We start from the raw sequence: 19,899 nt of genomic DNA, 5'->3' as shown, positions 1-19,899 counted from the left end.
TGTATCGAGTAAATGTGCAAATAAGTATCTGGTTCCAGCCTGTCAAATGTGAGGATGTTTGCTTTTCTCAGTTTTATTATTGTATAGTAAGTATTTTTAGATTTTGGACTTTTGGTTGGACAAAACAAACAGTTTCCTGACACTATACAGACTAAAGGAATAATCAAATATATAATGTATTGACGATTATTAATAGTTTAAATAATTGCGAGTGGCCCTAGACGAGGTTTATGTAAAAACAAAAGAAATGTATGCACTAAATTTATGTACACGATCATAAACTTAGTGTGTAGTGTGTATTCTTTTGATTTGAGAGTATTTTATTGTTAAATATTGTAAATGAATAAAAGCGTATAGAACAGAGTTTATACTGTAAATGACAACGTTTTTATATTGATTTTTAAATATAATAGATATAATGGCGCACTGTTCACAACGGGTCAACGTCGTACTGACGTAATCCAATTTGACGCGCTCACAGACGGAAATAAATTATAATTGAACCTCACAAGCAAGCCAAGCACATTGAGCAGTATAGAGGATTAACATTGCACATTGAGCTGTGTTTACTGTCCATGTTCTCTCCTGGCTGTCTAACAGTTTATTTAGCTGCTTTATGTTCGATACCCGCCCTGGAGGGAAAAAGCAGGAGTAACGAGTAATACGTTGGATTTACGGACTGTTCGCTCCTGTGACGTGACTGAAACTGTTCAGACATGGGAGCTGTTCTGGGAGCCCTTTCCTTTGCAAGCTGGGTAAGTTTTGACAATGCCAATATGAAATATGATATTTACAACCACATTGTTTTACATTGATGGGAAATGTAAGACAGTGACGTCATGAAGAATGACACGCAACAGGTTGCCTAATATCGCTCCACTATACAGTAGGCTACATACTGCTCCCCGCCAAACTCCACTCAAATATCTGGGGTTTTCATTTCTAGTCCTCCTCTCATCGCTTTTGGGCTGAGATACAGCATACCTGCCCGACAGCGTTTTAAGTGCGCGTTTCTCTTTTCCTCACATTTGGCAGAGCTCAAATATAACAGACATATAGCAGTTACCTTATTCACTTAGTAGTTTCAATGGCATGTCTGAACATATTCATTGCATATTATTATTGATAGTATCCGATTTTCTAACATAAGGGACTATAGACAAAACTTGAAGCCAATCAAAGGGTTAATCATAACAAACTTGTCATCTGTTTACACGTGATTAATTGGATTAACTCTGCGTTGTTGCCTTGTTGTACAACCACAACGAGCGCCATATTCAGAAATGTTGTCAACATATGGATGCAGACATTGATGACAGCATGCATTTATGTAATGCAAGAGGAGAACATCGGTGACAATCCATATCAGATAAATGTTTAGGGTTAGATCAAACACTACACGCACGTCTGGTATAGGGATGAAAGGGCTTAAAGTGCCACACAGCACAAATGCTTCACTCAATTATTTTATCTATTAACTTAATCTATAATCATGATTTATACAAAAATGTAAAAAATAAATATAAAAGAAGTCCAAATGATCAAATATTACAGTTATTGGATTTATGGTGATTTTGAAATAAAGAAAAAACAAATCCTCACTTTTCTAAAGCTGTGATGAGCAAATGTTTGGTATTTTTACTTGGTGAATAAATAAAACATTTTAATAAATCCTACCTTGTCCTTTTCATAAGAGGACTGTCAAAGCTCCTGCGAAGTTCAAACTAAATGAAGGCCATGTCTCTTTGGATTGTACCCTAATAAACACGTTTGGCAGGTTTATTTTGGTTAGGGTCAGGGGGGAGTGTGGCCTTGTTGGTCATGTGCTGGCTGTGTGTTATGTGGCACACATTATCATGGCCGAGTCTGTGCTTGGACTAAGCTGACCTGTCTGGCTGGCAGGGGTATTAACTTGTTGACAATCTTCCGGGCCTCCTTATCTCTTGACTCCACTCAGTTGTTGGTGTAGGACAGAGAGACACATCTAGAGCACTGTGGATAGCGGCTTATTGTAAATGAATACACAGGCTTTTCAAGTCTCTCTGTAAAGTTTCTGACTCACGTACCCCTCCATTTAACAATTCACATTTTTCTATAGTTTAAATACTTTACCAGGATCAGAATCAGTAGTTGTTCCAATTTAAAGGATTGTTTCCGCCCCACTGTGTCAGTTTGGGCCACTATAGATTGTCGTAACATTGAACTTACCAGCAGAATTGTGGATACAGAGAATACAATCACTCTGGTGCAAGCAGCTTTACAACAAGTAATAGCACTTACAATTGCCTTGTTGTTGCTGTTCAAAGGTGCCATACAAATAAACTGCCATGTAATCAATCCTACATTATTTGCAATTAGAACTAGAAGCCATCTTGCAATGGGATCACACCAGCCGCAAAGCAGAAACCAGGCTGCAGTAGCTCAGTCTGTAGGGATGTGGCTTTGGAACCGGATGGTTTCCGGTTCAGGGGCTGGTATATATAATAGCTGACCACTGCTTCTAATACAAGGATGGGTTACATTTCTAAAGTCTAATTTTCACTGTGTACATGGGCGGAACACAGAGAAATATAAACACCTGTGGTACTTTCTGCTACAGCCGGAACACATTTAGCTATGATGACCCACACAGATGCACAAGCTGAAAACAATACCAATGTTATTATAGAAAAATAAATTAATAAAGCCTCCTCCTTCGAACACTCCTGCGTATTTCACTGTTATCCACCAAAATGACTTTCCGAATAAATCTGTTGAGCAGTGAAGCATGCAGTTACAGAGTTATGCTTCATTATGTTTTGTCTTTACAGAACAACACCATGTTTTTATAGTGATAATAAGACACATACAAACATTGTTTGAGTGGTCCAGTCCACATCTGTGTCGGCTGAATTTATGTGTTTGTGCAGTTTCTTAAAAAACTGCTCACCCTCTTGTAAAATGTGTGTGACTGGTTGTACAGATACATTCGCAGTGGCATGTCCATGGCACCTCAGTGTGTCACTGACTTTAAGTAGGTTACTTCCTGTAAACCTCGAAGGCCTTTAAAGGTGGTCCTATTTCATTACAATTTGTTCTTATTTTTAACTGTTTTGCTGTGATTGGGATCCACATGACCATAAGAAATGCTGATTGTCAATTGATGGGAAGAATACAGATACTGAGTGTTTAGCACAGCAGGGGACAGGAGTATGAACTGCAGCTGAACTACGGATCAATTAAAGAACATTCCCCAGTTGATTGATCAGCACATCTGTCTTTACTGTAAACCCCCATCTTGTGTGAACAAAAGGAAGACTGACCTGGAAGCTTTACTTGACTTCCTGCCCTTTTGAATTAGGTATAAATACTGAAGCAGGGACATTTACTCCTCTGAGCAACACAACAGGGTTACAACCTGTGTGTGTGAGTTTGATCAGTATGTATAAACTCAGCTCCTTCTTGCAAGATTAAAACTCTTATTTGATTTTTATCCTGACTTCGTGATGTTATTAAGAATATTTTTCCAACATACGAAATCAAATCAAATTTATTTGTATTTGTATTCTGCCCTATATCACAGATTATACATTTGTCTCAGTGTGCTTTACAGACTGTACAGGTTACGACACCCTCTGTCCTTAGACCCTCGCATCGCACAAGGAAAAACTTCCTAAAAGAAACCCCATAATTAAAGGGGGAAAAATGGAAGAAACCTCAGGGAGAGCAACTGAGGAGGGATCCCTCTCCCAGGATGGACAGACGTGCAATAGATGTCGTGTGTACAGGATAAACAACATAGTACAAATACAACATTTGACAGAAAATGATGTTGTGTTGAAAAAGAGAAAGTTTGGATGAATCCAGGAAAATGTCAAAAAGGCTTCCCGGTGTCCAGCAGGACCAGGGCAGCAGGCGCTGTCACGATTCATGATCCTGACGTAAACTTTATCAGTGGCAACCTGCCACATGAGAGACACAGAAACTCTGGGGATGATACCCCGGATGGTGAGTTAGTAACATACATTTACATAAATGCATACAGATAGAGAGGGAGCAGAAGAGAGGAAGGGTAGGAGAGAGGAAGAGAAGGAAGAGAGCAGGGAGGTGTCCCCCGGCAGTCTAAGTCTATAGCAGCATAACTATGGGCTGATCCAGGGCAAACCTGAGCCAGCCCTAACTATAAGCTTTATCAAAAAGGAACGTCTTTAGCCTACTCTTAATTGTGGAGAGTGTGTCTGCCTCCCGAACACAAACTGGAAGCTGGTTCCACTGGAGAGGAGCTTGATAGCTGAAGGTTCTGGCTCCCATTGTACTCTTAGAGACTCTAGGAACCACAAGTAACCCTGCAGTCTGGGAGCGTAATGCTCTAGTTGGTTTATAAGGTACTATGAGATCTTTAAGATATGCTGGAGCCTGATCATTAATTGATTTGTAAGTCAGGAGAAGGATTTTGAATTCTATTCTGTATTTTACCGGGAGCCAGTGCAGAGCAGCTAATACAGGAGTAATATGATCCCGTTTCCTTGTTCTTGTCAATACACGTACCGCTGCATTTTGGATCAACTGAGTCTTAAGCAACTTTTTGGGACAACCTGATAACAATGAGTTGCAGTAATCCAGCCTTGAAGTAACAAATGCATGGACTAGTTTTTCTGCATCATTTTGGGACAGGATGTGTCTTATTTTTGCAATGTTACGTAGATGAAAGAAGGCAGTCCTTGAGATTTGTTTTATGTGGGAGTTAAACGACAGATCTTGATCAAAGATGACGCCAAGATTCCTTACAGTGGTGCTGGAGGCCAAATGAATGCCATCCAGAGCTTCTATGTCATTAGAAAATGCGTTTCGGAGGCGTTTAGGGCCAAGTATAATAACTTCAGTTTTGTCTGTGTTTAACATCAAAAAGTTGCTAGACATCCAAGTTTTTATGTCCTTAAGGCATGCTTGAAGTTTAGCCAATTGATTGGTTTCGTCTGGTTTAATTGATAGATATAATTGTGTATAACTACACATGGAAATAAAATATGGGGTATGAGTAATTTATTTTGAGGTTCTTCTAAAATCCTATAATAGTTTATAATGTTCATAGTATTTTATTGTCAATTTACACTCCAATAAAGATTGTACGAGTCAGACCAAAAGTCAGTGATAGTCCGATGATACTATTTGGCCAATGACTTTCAGATTATGGTTTAACGATGTCTTTTCTCTCATGTTGAATCGGATTTACCATCCTAACAACAAGCAAAAAAAAGCGATTAGCCTCAGCTTCCTGCTGATTAAAAGAACGACATGGAAAGTTCGTCATGCTCTGAATCTCCTGACATTATTTCACAGGACGATGACATTGGTTTATTGTAAAATACTTTACATTACCAAGAAAAGACATCACCAAAACTGAGGTACCGCTAGAAAAAGGCTACATTTTCTGAAGTAAATATACATGAGTGCTAGCTGCTGAAGTTTTGCAGTTTTTAAATATTTATTTATTACCAAAAGAAATTGAATTAGCAGTTAAAATAGCATCGCTAAAAGGAGCTGATATCAGTTGAGTGTAGGTGATAAATTGATGATGTCATTTGAAGTGTTGGCTGTAGTGGGAGTAATGAAAGCAATTGGAGTAAATTGGGTAGGAGCAGTGGAAGTTGTGCACCTGTATTGAAGCATCTGCATTTATTATCTTTCTGTGCGTTTGTGTCACCTGTTTTTAGGTGTTTCTCCTTTGACAGGTAGATGCTGAATGGTATGGTTTTGTTTGTCCCCAGGTGCCGTGCCTGTGCAGCAGTGCAACCTGTCTGATGTGCAGCTGCTGTCCGAGCACCAGGAACTCCACGGTGACCAGGATCATCTACGCCTTCATTTTGCTGCTGGGGACCATCGTCGCCTGCATCATGCTGTCGCCAGGTGTGGATCAGCAGCTTAAAAGGGTACGAGTGGACTATGGAAATAAAGTAAATGTATAGATATGTCGAACAGACATTTCTATTCACAGTAATGTTCTATTTCTGAATGGGAAATAATCATAATTATGTGTGTGTATATATATTTATATATCATCTGGTGCTCCAGTAGAGTAGGTGATGGCCTAGTGGTCTACGGCTTCCAAACAGAACAGCCGAAGGTTGTGAGTTCAATACCAGGGCTGCCAGTTCTATTGCCACATTGCAAGGTGCTTCACCCTGAGCTGTTCCAGGGAGACTATCCCTGTAGTTAGTGCACTGTAAGTCGCTCTGGATAAGAGCATCTGCTGAATGACCTGTAATAATGTGACAGGACCTTTTTATGCCATAAAATGTTTGAGATGATGTTGGCTAAGAGTATTATCTATTATGTGTTCAAAGTTTGAAACCTCTCAGGTAACTAAAAATAAGACATTTTTTATTGATTATTGATTATTCCAATCAGTGATTAAGCTCCTCAAACCTTAAAGTGTGTAAACAATGCAATGTTGCATGCTGAAGATAAACTCTGAACAATTGTGAGAAAAAAAATGATTTAGTGTATGTAACGGCATCTAAACATGCCCTTGTCAAAGTGTGTGACTTTCTGTCATTAGTTTCTGTTTATTGTTTTAGCCACGCACTTGTCATGTTGTATGACTTGGTTGTGTTTCAGGTCGTGGGATGAATTGCTCATGTTTTATCTCGAAGCTGCAGCAATTTTATGACAGTATTTTATAAATCAATGATGATCAAGCTTTCTTCAGGTCCATGTTATGTTTACTGAAAGCCAAAATGTGATCACACGACAAACATTGCATCTTTTACTGTACCAACATCTGCACCTGCACATTGCAAATTCTCCAACAATTGAGTCATTTTTCTTTCTGAGTTAGATTAAGCATTTATAGTTAGGTGAAATGCTGATTGGACTAACTCTCCTGAATGAAGTCACACAAAGGAAGCAGGCACCCGCTGACTAACGGCGCTCAATTGTTACTTTTGGTTCGATCTTATGTTCTTAGGTACGTTACAGACTTGACTTAAATTAAGTCAGGTAGATTTTCACAATGTTTTTTGTTTTTTTATATTTAGTTAATTGCCTAGTCCTTCTTGACATCATGTGGAGTTCATCTCCGGCTTATTTGAACCCATTTATAAATGCATTGTTAAGTTAAAATGTGACTTTCTTTGATTTGCTGTAGATCCCAGGTTTCTGTGAAGATGGGGCTGGCTCTTCTATCCCCGGCCTGCAGGCTGATGTCAACTGTGAAATGTTTGTTGGCTACAAGGCAGTGTACCGCATCTGCTTTGGCATGAGCATGTGGTTCCTGGGGTTTTCTATTCTTATGATTAACATCAAGAACAGCAGAGACCCCCGTGCTGCCATCCACAACGGGTAAGCATATAACATCAGCAACACTTGCCCCTTATTACCAACACATTGTCTTTGTAACCTTCATTTATCTGAACCTGCTTCTTTTTTGAAAACTCCACCTCAAGATTCACACTGGAGGTGTTAAATGTGTGGAAGGTGCAGTAACAGAGCCGGCCAATATAATTTACAGAGTCTGTCTTTGCTGCTGATAAAAACAAAAAGAACTTTGTCTTTCTCTCTCTGCATGTGGACTGTAGTCAGAGGTTATACGTTATATAACATGCCATGTGCAAGCAGATGGCCTTTGTCCTGCTCACACCTTTGAAGTCTTCTTCATTTATTTTCATTACAGACAGCATATTACTCATTTATTAATTAGATCTTTGATTAGTTTATCATTTAATTCAGAAAGAAAAAAATTTAACAAGAAATTCCCATCACATTACCTGAGCTCAAACTGATGTCTTCTCTGAAACTGAAGTTTCTCACTTGGTCTGATTAGCAGCTAAAAAATAAAACTGACTTATGTAACACTTGATCCCCTGAGTCAGCGTTGTCTTCTACTAATCCTTAGTTCATACAACATCAGGGTTTGATATACACGTGTAAACTTCCGCGTTACAAACCAATTCCAAAGTGTACCCTTTCTGGCACTAGTGCTTAAGATCCTCCAGAAATGTTGAGATTGTGCTGTAAAGAAGAACAGCAGAGATCAGCATAAGACATACATTATCATTATATACAGGTTGTTGACAGACTCACTAAAGGATAATCAGGATATTAAGGATCTGACACAGTGAAAAGTGTTGTTTATCAAAGTACTATAATACTATAGCAGTATTTATATTAGTTTCATGTCTGTCATGGACTGAAGGAAGAACTGAAGTAGTGCGAGTTGGCCCACAGATGGGGCTTACACCAAAATAGTGACGTCATAGAACAAACAACAATTAACAGTTTTTTAAATAACAAATATCCCATTTCTTAATGTAGTTTCATAATCAGCACTATCTGTAACAAAAGGAGGAAAAAGTGTTAGATGTCTGCTCATCAAGGCTTTGTCTGACCTCTTTGATAGCCAGTAAATTCCAGACCCAAAGCTTTCACTGAATACATCTGCTTTATGATATTTTTCAGAGCTGTAGAACAAAGACGCCACAGAACAACCAGTCGACATCACAGAATCCAATCTAGAATGCTGACAATCCTTTTTAGAATGAAGCTATGTGTCATCTCTTACAATCGGCAGGTCAGCCTCCACTAGTCTTCAGCTCGGCTGAGTTAAAACAAAGCAAAATGTGCTGTTTTAGGCATTGTTTGACTTTGAGGGTCACTTGATAGATATGCGCTGAAACTCTAAATTACATGTTTATGTACATTCTACTGTGTATATATACATGTTTTTACAGATTTTGGTTCTTTAAGTTTGCTGCCCTGGTGGCAGTTACAGTCAGTGGTTTTTACATTCCAGATGGGCCTTTTACATACAGTAAGAACTTTATATTTTACATTTTCAGTATGACATCCAATATCCAGAGTTGTGATAATACATGATAGATGAGTAACTGAATCAACTGTGTGTCTGTTGTCGCAGCGTGGTTTGTCGTGGGCTCTGGTGGAGCTTTCTTTTTCATTCTGATCCAGCTGGTGCTGTTGGTAGACTTTGCCCACTCCTGGAATGAGTCCTGGGTGGACAAGATGGAGGCTGGCAGCTCCAGTTGCTGGTATGCAGGTCAGTGACTCAACACTGTGGAACATGCTGCATACAAGTTGTAACGTGTTTTGAGTGTGTGCCGTGTTCACACTTTAGAATTGCAAAATACATTTAAAAATGACATGCAGACTAAAATTGGTTGATTTTAAAATGTTGATGCACTTCCACAAAGCAATACATAATGGAAAACTGCTCACAGCTGAAAATAATTCTGTTGGAGCAGGGACTGAACACTTCACAGAAATATATAAATTTCTTAAATACTTCTTGTTTTAATTATTTTTGTTTTTAGCTTTGCTGGTGGTCACGATCATCAACTACATCCTGTCATTTACTGCTGTTGTGCTGTTCTTCCTCTTCTACACCAAGCCTGATGGATGCTTCATCAACAAGTTCTTCATCAGCTTCAACATGTTGTTCTGCATCGTGGCCTCTGTTGTCTCTGTGCTGCATAAAGTACAGGTACAGTTGTGCTTCAGTGTCAAACATTCAGTCAGTCCTTCGATGCATCAGTGCAAAAATGTGTCATTCTTTCGAGATGCAAGAAGTAGAAACAATATCATGAACACCTGTAAAGTCTTGTATTATGTAGTATACATATAGGAAACACATTACAGTATAGGCTAATTGTAACACAGTACATATGCTGTGAAAAAAAGAGAGATAAATGTACAGCTTCCCAGCTATATAAATAACATTTGCGGATAACACCACAAACATCGGCCAGATTACAAACAATGATGAGACTTCATATAGAGAGGAAATCAACAATCTTACAGAGTGCTGCTCAACATCAGCAAAACCTGGTAAAGTTGATTTGAGAAAAAAGGAGAAGACACAAGGGACAAACAAGAGGGGCCCCGATCTGGAGGCTGGGCAGGAGGCCGGCGAAGCAGCTCAGGAAGCCCGCGGAGAGGCTAGGCAGGATGCGGGCGGAGCCGCTCAGGAGGCCGGTGGGGAGGCCGGGCTGGAGGCGGGCAGAGCCACTCAGGAGGCCGGTCTGGGTGCAGGTGGAGCTGCTCAGGATTCCGGCGGGGAGGATAGATTTCAAGCTTGTTAAACAAATAAGTTATTGGGCTTGTCAACACATCAACTAACGTTAGTTAGAAAATGTTATCAACTTTAATTGACTGAATTTATTGAAACATGTAGCTTATTAACATGAATACTTTGTAATATATGTCCTATAATGGGAACAGCGTTGCACTCAGTTGGAGCAGTGATGCTGCGCTTTGGACTGAAGGATGCTGCAGGTCAGGAGTAAGTTTGGTGTTTGAGATACGAAGGACATCACAGAGATGGCTGTCGGTCATTTTGGTTCTCAACCTGCTTTTGTTCAGAGTTAACAGAGAAAATGTTTGCTCACATATGTTGAGCCGAACAGACTCATCATTACTTTTCCAAGCTCCAGTAGAAGTCGCGGAGGTCCGGAGGGAGAGAACCTGATGTTGATTCTAATTGCAGACTCTCTTAAACTTCTTCTGCATTCACCAGGAAGGGAGTTCAGAACAGCTTGATTTATTTCTCAATGATAGAAAAATCTTGGAAGTGCTGACTGAATTCTGTCATGAGAGACGTGATCACAGACACATATTTCCGTCGCGGCCCGGCAGCGGAAACAGGAGTCTGCCGTGGTCTGGGTCTCTTGCGCCGAGACCTGGAAGTCCCCTGGAGACTCAGAGGACCTCCCAGGGCCAGGCAAGTGCCCAGAAATGGCTCAGGGACTGGGGTTTTGTGCGGCCCGACAGTAGTAGGAGGTTGCCACAGCACGACTGGAGAAGGGGGTTGCCGCAGCTCGGCAAAAGGAAGTGGAGTGGAAGGATTGGCAGGGTTAGGCTGGCAAGGTGGGGTGTTTACAAAATCCTGAAGCCACTCAGGTAAGACAGAGATATATACACACAGACACTAAACGAGGGGAATGAGACACAGCTGGGGAGAAAAGCTAAAACACAAGGGCAAGGTGAACGGACACAGGAGGAACAAATCAACAATCACAGAGGGGGAAAACACACAGATAGGAAGTACACACAAGGGGGAGTGAACACTTCAAAATAAAACAGGATATACAAAATCACGAGGATATTAAGCCAAGCCTGTTCACCTTCCTGCCATCTGGCGAAAGATACAGAATTTTCTGCTGTCATACCACCAGAGCAGCTTCTTTTCTCCTCAACTCCACTGCATCCTTTGCACTCCACCATATATAAATTACATGAACCTTTTTTTCTTTCTGTTTTTTTTCTTCTATTCTAATTTAAATATTTGTATATACAGTATGTTCAGCATTCAGGAGCTTCAACACATAAATAAACCTTGTTCAAAAAATTGACCTGATTTGGAATATCTGCTATTGGACTTCTAAAGTTCTTCTTATCCTTTCGTAATCTCATTTGCAAATTGAGTGCTGTTCAAAAAGGAAAAAAAATAATTAAACTAACAATATATGGGCATTTATGGCCACTTACAGGCTTTTTAAATGACGTAAATGGAGTTCGCCCAGTTATCATGGAGTATTTCATGTTATAAATGTATAGTTTTCCCACTATTTTATCTGTGTGTATCCCCAGGAGTCTCAGACACGTTCAGGTCTTCTGCAGTCCTCCATCATCACCCTGTACACCATGTTTCTGACCTGGTCTGCCATGACCAATGAGCCTGGTGAGAATTGCTGGTTGCTGGTTGCTTGATATATTGCTGTAAACATAAATAACAGCCATCCATTAGCTCCAAACAAGAAACCGGACAGTGTTTCTGTCTTTGGCATTGCTGTTATGCACTGATGCATACATTTGAAAGAAACAGTAGACTTATTGCTTTTGTTAGTTGCGCTTTTAGTTGTTCTGTTAAAAAACATAATGTATGTTGTTGCAGCAGCGCAACATGCTATAGTTAATTGATTCCTCCAAAGATTGTGCAAAATTATCCACACACAAAGCATTACCATTGATTTAGAATGGTTAAAGTATCATATTCAAGCGACTTTCATGGATCTCATGTCTCGTGCTTGCGCATTAGTTTTTCCAAAGAAGTGTATTTAAGGCATGTGAAAGTGGGAACACGTCTGCAAATGAGAATCAATCTCTGTCACCGTTCCTACTTACACACATGTTTTCTCCTCCCCTCAGACCGAGCATGTAACCCCAGCCTACTGAGTATCTTCCAGCAGATCGCAGTCCCCACACTGGCCCCTCTGGAGATGGTGAACCAAACAGCTGTGGTGATCATCGGCCCAGAGGAACCTGTCCTCACATCCCCGTACCTGCAGTGGTGGGACGCCCAGAGCATCGTGGGGCTCACTATTTTTGTCCTGTGTATCCTTTACTCAAGGTAGGATCACTGGGTGAGATAAGAAACAACATGCAAACTATTTCCATTCACAAACTTCCTACGAGGTCTAGAAATGTTCACATGAACATCATGTGGCTTCTGGTCGTACAATGGTCAGTCATTGATGGCCAAATCAGAGATTTTAACGGATTATTGATTGGCCTGCCCACATCTCACAGCCTTGTTGTTGCTCAGTCTGTGTGACTCACACACATTTTAAAGAGTGAAGAAAGATACTGTATGTCTTGATACACTTCAAAATATGAACACAATGGTTTCAACTCAGATTATTTCATTAGTATGAGCTGTTTTTGTCACAGGACCTTCACAGCTCAATTTAGCTCCACACTGTCCTGGATGCTTGATGACTTGACATGCAAGCTCTATTTACTGTCATAAACACAAATATGAAATGACAATGTTACAAAAAATTATTCATCATGTATTAATATTAAAAGAAGTCGACAGAGTTTTAAATCTTAGTCTCACCGCAAGGTCCATTTAGTTTTTGTTCTAGAGCTTTCATTTGCATCACCAGATGTTTATCTGCTGGCTGAAACTCAACGTTTAAGCCAACAATGTGGACAAAAATATGTCAGGAAAAAAGTAAATATTCCATATTTAAACTAAAATCTAGTATTCCATGCCATTACATTTTCTACATTACATGTCATTTAGCAGACGCTCTTATCCAAAAAGACTTAACTAACTACAGGGACAGTCTCCCTCAGGGTTAAGTACCTTGCTCATGGGCACAATGCCATCTCAACTGGGCAAAGTCCATCTGTTGAGGACTATCATGTGATATGATCAAAAGTTCCAGAGCAGTTTACAGATGGACCTTGAGGTGATTGTTTTGTCAGCCACTTTGTCAACCACTCAAATAAAGTTCAGGTTATTCGAAAGATTTTACACTCTAACTACCTGTCAGCATGAGAAATGTTGGTGCCTCTGTTTTCTTTCCATATGATTTTGCACTTCAGGTCCATTGTATAAAAAAACTACACAGTTTGTTGTATTTCTAAATGGACATACAGTGTCCATTTACCTCTGTTCTGCCCTCAGCATTCGTTCGTCCAGCACCAGCCAGGTGAACAAGCTGACCATGGCCTCTAAAGACTCGACCATCCTGGCTGAGGGCGGCAGCAGCTCCGACCTCTCAGAGGAGTCGACGGGACCCAGGCGGGTGGAGGACAATGAGCGGGACATGGTCCAATACAGCTACTCCTTCTTCCACTTCATGCTCTTCCTGGCCTCACTCTACATCATGATGACCCTCACCAACTGGTACAGGTCAGTCCTCCCAACACAACCTACATTTCCATTCAGCTGGATTAAGCAGTTTGACAGAAATGCACCTAGCAGCAGATACCACAGTCAATGCAGACTGATCTGTTATTTTACCAGATTTCATTCTAAAAGCCCCTCTTTAAATTATTTCCTTTTTATAAACTGGTACACCATTAAATATTGAAAACTTTTAAATCAGAAAACCTTTTTCACTGAGGGTCACATACAGAAAAATATATGAAGGACTGGGCCACTCACTCGAGGTGAGGTCTATTGCCTAAAAATGCTTAAAGGTGGGGGGCAGCCTCCATCACAGCTTTCCATTAATAGGCTTTCATTCATGTTGTTACAATAACGATTTGCAGCTCATTCTCAGAACAGAAGCCTCAGATTGCTTCTTAATCAAGATGGTGATCCCTTCACAGACCTGTATAAAGGGGGAACAATGATGGAGAAGGGGATGGATAGATTTCAAGCTTGTTAAGCAAATAAGTTATTGGGCTTGTCAACACATCAACTAACGTTAGTTAGAAAATGTTATCAACTTTAATTGACTGAATTTATTGAAACATGTAGCTTATTAACATGAATACTTTGTAATATATGTCCTATAATGGGAACAGCGTTGCACTCAGTGGGAGCAGTGATGCTGCGCTTTGGACTGAAGGATGCTGCAGGTCAGGAGTAAGTTTGGTGTTTGAGATACGAAGGACATCACAGAGATGGCTGTCGGTCATTTTGGTTCTCAACCTGCTTTTGTTCAGAGTTAACAGAGAAAATGTTTGCTCACATATGTTGAGCCGAACAGACTCATCATTACTTTTCCAAGCTCCAGTAGAAGTCGCGGAGGTCCGGAGGGAGAGAACCTGATGTTGATTCTAATTGCAGACTCTCTTAAACTTCAGAACAGCTTGATTTATTTCTCAATGATAGAAAAATCTTGGAAGTGCTGACTGAATTCTGTCATGAGAGACGTGATCACAGACACATATTTCCCCTTGTTATCAGAAAGCTTGGCCTTTGGAAAAGCACATTTGATTTCGGACAGCGTGGGGAAGTGCGCAACATTGAAGTTGCGTAGTTGTGTCTCAAAGAGACAGAGCTTCACACAGAATGCTTTCATGTGCGCAGTCGGCTCTTGTTCAGTGTTGAGATGACCAGTAAGATCAACTAAACAGGTCTGCCAAACATGGAGGGTCTCTCAGCTCATGAAGAGGTCGGTCCTTCTCTTTCAAAAACAGATCGATTTCTGATCTCAGGGAATAAAACCGCTGCAGCATGGAGCCGCGACTCAGCCAGCGCACATCAGAATGGTGGAGGGCGTCCCCGTATTCAGCATCAACATCAGACAGGAAAGCTTGAAATTCTCTGTGGTAAAGTCCTTGTGCTCGAATTATGTTGACAGTCTTCACAACAGTGTTCATCCCATCGTCAAGCTGCACTGTCTTGGCACAGAGGGCTTCTTGGTGGATGATAGATACAGTGCATTTTAACAGCCTCCCCTCCACTCTCTCGCACCTTGGCGCGCACCATAGAGGCCATTCCTTTGTGCTCGCCTGTCATAGCTGCAGCCCCATCCGTTGTAATTCCACACAGTTTATCCCATTTAAGTCCCATCTTGTCAATTGCACCTGACACAGCTTCAAACATATCCTTATCCGTTGTTGTGCCCTTTAGACTCCTAAGACCAAGCAGCTCTTCCGTAACGCAAAAGTTATCATCAACTCCCCGCAAACAAATTAACAGCTGTGCTCTCATCACATGCAATCGAGTAAAAATCAAAAGCACAAGCTTTATCTGACACTTGATGTTTTAAGTTAGCTGACAAGTCAAAACTGTGTTTCTGTGTTAGAACTAAGAAGTACAAAACATTCAAGCGCAAGTTTCTATTTGGGCCATATTCCATTATACTTTTAGAATTTGCTGCAATTAAAAATAGACCACGGGCCGTAGTTTGGACACTCCTGTGCTAGACAGTTGTTTTTGTTTTTGATTTGCTGGGAGGTCATGGATGTTATTTAACACAATATATTTATGCTTGGCAGAAGTTGATGTTACATTAATTGATTTGTAAGTCAGGAGAAGGATTTTGAATTCTATTCTGTATTTTACCGGGAGCCAGTGCAGAGCAGCTAATACAGGAGTAATATGATCCCGTTTCCTTGTTCTTGTCAATACACATGCCGCTGCATTTTGGATCAACTGAAGAGTCTTAAGCAACTAACACAAATGTCTGATTTATACATACATTCTGGCTCTCAGCCCCAAGCCCATTGGTTCAATGACCACCTGGGTGCAGTTGTTTTTTACAAAGGTTATTAACAAAACATGTGTTGAGGACTATTTTCAGATGAATCCACATTTGATGCACTGAGCACTGAGTATTAGGTGGTACATAGGATTGACTTAAAATAAACTACAGTGGCCATGTTCATGACAACAAGTACTTTTAAACAAGTTAAGACAAGATATACAAAAGCACAAGACACTATAAATGGGACTTAAAAAGAGTCAAATCTAACAGAAGATGAAGATGAGCTAAACCAGATGACATGGAGAAAAAAAATTACGTGTCTACAGCACAGTGCAAGATAGTTCCAAATGTAATTTGAAATTGATTAAGCCATTTCAAACCCTTGTCTCTAAGTCTAACTGAAAATAAACATGGAAAGTAGTCCTCTACATTGGCTGCTAGGTTCTACTTACAGAATCAGTGTATCAGTTTATTTGGAAGCTTTAAAACTCTGAAACACCAAGCCGACATAAAAGTACTAATTCAAGTCGCACTTGAACACACCAGCCATCATGCAGTACTGCGCCTGCGTGAGTTGCAACAAGTCTCCACGCCAGCAGGCAGAGGTAGTCTGTATTCGTCATTCACACGAGGCAACCGGAAGACCTTAGACTACGTTTATACAAACAAGAAATAGTGTTTTCGTTCCATTTCATCGTGCTGATCAGTTGGTCTTCAATTGCTTCATTCCAGATGGCCATGATGCTGTAAAACATTTGTATTCAGATAAGAGGAAGATGAGGCCTAGTGGTCTTGTGGTACTTCTTCCAAATAGAACACCGGATTGTCGTGAGTTCAATACCAGGGCTGCCACCATTGTGCCCCTGAGCAAGGTACTTAACCCTGAGTTGCTCCAGGGAGACTGTCCCTGTAGTTAGTTCACTGTAAGTCGCTCTGGATAAGAGCGTCTGATAGATTACCTGTAATGTAATGTAATGTAGTGAAAAATAAACAGCTTCTGTGTGTGCCCTCTTGACTTATGTCGTTTGTTTGCTGATCTCACTTCCGTTTCTCCTTTCGTGCACTGATCCGCTGAAGCTGAACAGCCAATCAGAGTGATTTATTTTGCTTACAGTCTCCGCCGCCGATTCAACACGCTGAATCTGGCGCGGAAAAATGGCAACAGCGCGAGACACAATGCAAAAACCAGGCCGACAGACGCTCACCGACATCCAATATCGGCTTGGTGTGTCACGGCCTTTACAAGACTCAAGCTGTTTGCCACAAGATACGTTGTTTAGCCGAATCTCTACATCAGAGGTGGAGAGTGCAAAGTTAGCATTCCCCATTAGTCCTAACATGTTCCTCACATGTATTACCATTACAGTAGTCACAGGGTTAGCATCTCTTCCTCTGAAAAATAAATACCTGCCAATGTTTGAACTATTTTTGATGTTACTTTCTATTACCATATATTTTCATAGAAAGTAATGTCTTCATACTTTTCTTGTTTTATACAAAAAAGACAAGATCTGTAATTTCCAGCTGGAAATATAGTCACACGGTTAAAAAGATTTGGACTGCACTGCTATGGACGGAATTGTTTCATCCGGATGGATAAAAAAGTCTTCTGTTCAACGACCCTTTTTGGGTTTTTCAGCATGTTTTGTATTAATTTGTCAGAGAAAAGAATGCTTGCCTCTGTGACCCAAATGTAACACTAATACATGCGAGGCTGTAACTGGGGCGGTGGTGACCCATTAGATAGAATGGCCACAATTTCTTTTTTAAAAGGTTTGGAAAATACAAGAATTTCCCTTAACTGGTTTGTCTGGCTGAAAGTCAAGTGTCAAAGTTATTATAAAGTTTTCTGTTTTACTCATCCAGTAGCATTTACAGCTGTTACTTGCTGTTTTGTGCAGTAAGGCATTATCTTATAACCAATATTTAGGGAGCATATAGTGAAAAGGGGGTTGTTAACAACCTGTGTGTCATATGTTCCTTTCCCTTTTGGACTGTTTTGCAATATTACTGCATCCCCAGATCTGAACTTCTTTTCTGAAACCTCATTTTGTTTTTAGATGAAAGATGCTTTTAAAATATTATTAGCAAAGTAATGTTGATGACTGTTCTCTTTTTGACAGCCCTGATGCAGACTACACCATAACCAGCAAGTGGCCAGCAGTGTGGGTGAAGATCACCTCTAGCTGGGTGTGTTTGGCCCTGTACGTCTGGACCCTGGTGGCCCCCATGATCCTCACCAACCGAGACTTCAGCTGATCAGCAGCTCCATCTCTGGCTCCACTCTGTCCTCCACAAACCTCATCTTTTTTACAGAAACTTTGACCACATTGCCTACATCTTACTTTCTAAATGGACTGGATTTTATACTTCTAACTGGAGTTTAGTTTCATTATTTAATTAAGTTAAACATGTGGTCTGGTTCAGAGGTGCCATAACAGCTGCTTTTAGGTATTTACTGTAATGATTTCATATCAGCAGCAGCTCATTAATTGGACATCCAAGTACAATCACACATTTTCTACAGACACACAAAAACTCTATCAAGAGAAACATTCAGTTTGTTTGTGTAAATGTATATGAATTGTGTATCCAGGTCCAAAATAAAACCAGTGTCACATTTTGATATTGCATGCTCTTAACAATCGATTAACAAAAAACAATTGAATTAATTTCTGCTGTAACAGCAACAAATATTTGTCAGATTTGATCAAATACCAATATTTTCTACACTGCTTAAAAATATGAATGTATTACAGTATTAATAATGAGGGTTGGTTTGTAAACTGCTCACAGTAGTGAAACTCATATAGTTTGCTGCTATGCCTTCCAATGCCTTACGGTATATGTCTGTAAAATGTTTCAGATATGTAAGCACATAGTAGTATCAGCATAGTAGTAGTAGTAGTAGTAGTAGTAGTAGTAGTAGTAGTAGTAGTAGTAGTAGTAGTAGTAGTAGTAGTAGTAGTAGTAAACTATTGCTGATAAACATGACACATTCCTGCAATATGACTCGAAGTCAAGTTAAGTTTCTGCCAAATATTTATGGACCAAGATATTTTTAATGTAAATGTGTCTTTGAGATGTGATCGCTTCAGGTTTTAGAACAAATCCATAGTGACATAACTGCACTGAACACACAGATACAATCAAAAGATGTGTGTTTAAAGCTGATATTGGTGATGGTTATTATTTTCTATGCATCCAAATAGTTTGGAATAGCTTTAATGTTTATTATGACTCTGAATCAAACCAGATCGATATACAAACACTAACCAAATGCCTTGTAAGCCAAAGTGATTTACTGTAGTTAGTGTGTGATAAGCAGGCTGTGAGTTCTGAGCTTCTGCACTCAACAGATTTTCAATGTGCAAATCTCTTAATAAATAAACTAGTCCATCTTGCGTCATGTCCAACAGTTAATTGTAATCATAGTCTCATGTTAAAATGATCGTCATCAAAGGATCCTTTCAAACAATAACTAATTCTCATCATAAACAACGGTGATAAAATATTTTAAACGCTGATTTTGTAATTATATTTAATCAATTTACAAAATATAAACTCTACAATGACCAAAAAAATAAATGCATTGTCCAGTAATAAGCCTTTAAACACCAGAATATTAGCAGTCTGTCTGTGTTCTGAAAACTTGATAACTGAGAAGTCGGTTTTACACTTCTGAGTTGCCAGTAAATGTTAGAATTCAGCAAAATGCTGTCTGTACATTGAAACTCTGTTGTGACTTACATCAATTGTGTAAACACTGTAAAAGAATAAAAGCAGTTTTACAACTGAGCTTTTGTCCTGATTCAATCAACTGTCTTACTATTCTTACAATTCTGTTTTTATGGAGGTTGGATAAATGACACAAATGAAAAAGATTTTTCAGTATTAATTGATTTTTTGTCAGCTTGGAAGCAGTTCTATTTCATCCTTACAGACCATCAGAGGCAGTGCTTAACACTGAATATCTTCCGTCTCGCGCATGCGCAGGTCGAATATTTATATCAAC

At 39.9% G+C, this 19,899-nt stretch overlaps 1 protein-coding gene across 1 annotated transcript; it reads left to right on the top strand.

The window, feature by feature from the left end:
• Nucleotides 1-503: 503 nt before the first annotated feature.
• On the top strand, nt 504-19,682 carry serinc3 (serine incorporator 3). The gene is made up of 10 exons (XM_029427556.1): nt 504-755; nt 5,748-5,909; nt 7,127-7,320; nt 8,709-8,788; nt 8,894-9,031; nt 9,306-9,475; nt 11,581-11,671; nt 12,139-12,340; nt 13,406-13,633; nt 18,008-19,682. The coding sequence occupies exons 1-10, from the start codon at nt 717-719 to the stop codon at nt 18,141-18,143; spliced, it is 1,440 nt and encodes a 479-aa protein (XP_029283416.1). The 5' UTR covers nt 504-716; the 3' UTR covers nt 18,144-19,682.
• Nucleotides 19,683-19,899: the final 217 nt, after the last annotated feature.

This window comes from Cottoperca gobio, unplaced genomic scaffold (genome assembly GCF_900634415.1).
Source record: "Cottoperca gobio unplaced genomic scaffold, fCotGob3.1 fCotGob3_332arrow_ctg1, whole genome shotgun sequence".
In the NCBI taxonomy this organism is placed as follows: Eukaryota; Metazoa; Chordata; class Actinopteri; order Perciformes; family Bovichtidae; genus Cottoperca; species Cottoperca gobio.
The sequence above is the reverse complement of the archived record's forward strand: the minus strand, read 5'-3'. Positions and strand labels throughout refer to the sequence as shown.

What these genes read in the sequence shown, in the direction of transcription:
- serinc3 (XM_029427556.1), top strand. Translation starts at nt 717, where the DNA reads ATGGGAGCTGTTCTGGGAGCCCTTTCCTTTGCAAGCTGG. An exon ending in CTGTGCTGCATAAAGTACAG is followed by an intron (nt 9,476 to 11,580) that starts GTACAGTTGTGC and finishes GTGTATCCCCAG; the next exon opens with GAGTCTCAGACACGTTCAGG. An exon ending in ACCCTCACCAACTGGTACAG is followed by an intron (nt 13,634 to 18,007) that starts GTCAGTCCTCCC and finishes TCTTTTTGACAG; the next exon opens with CCCTGATGCAGACTACACCA.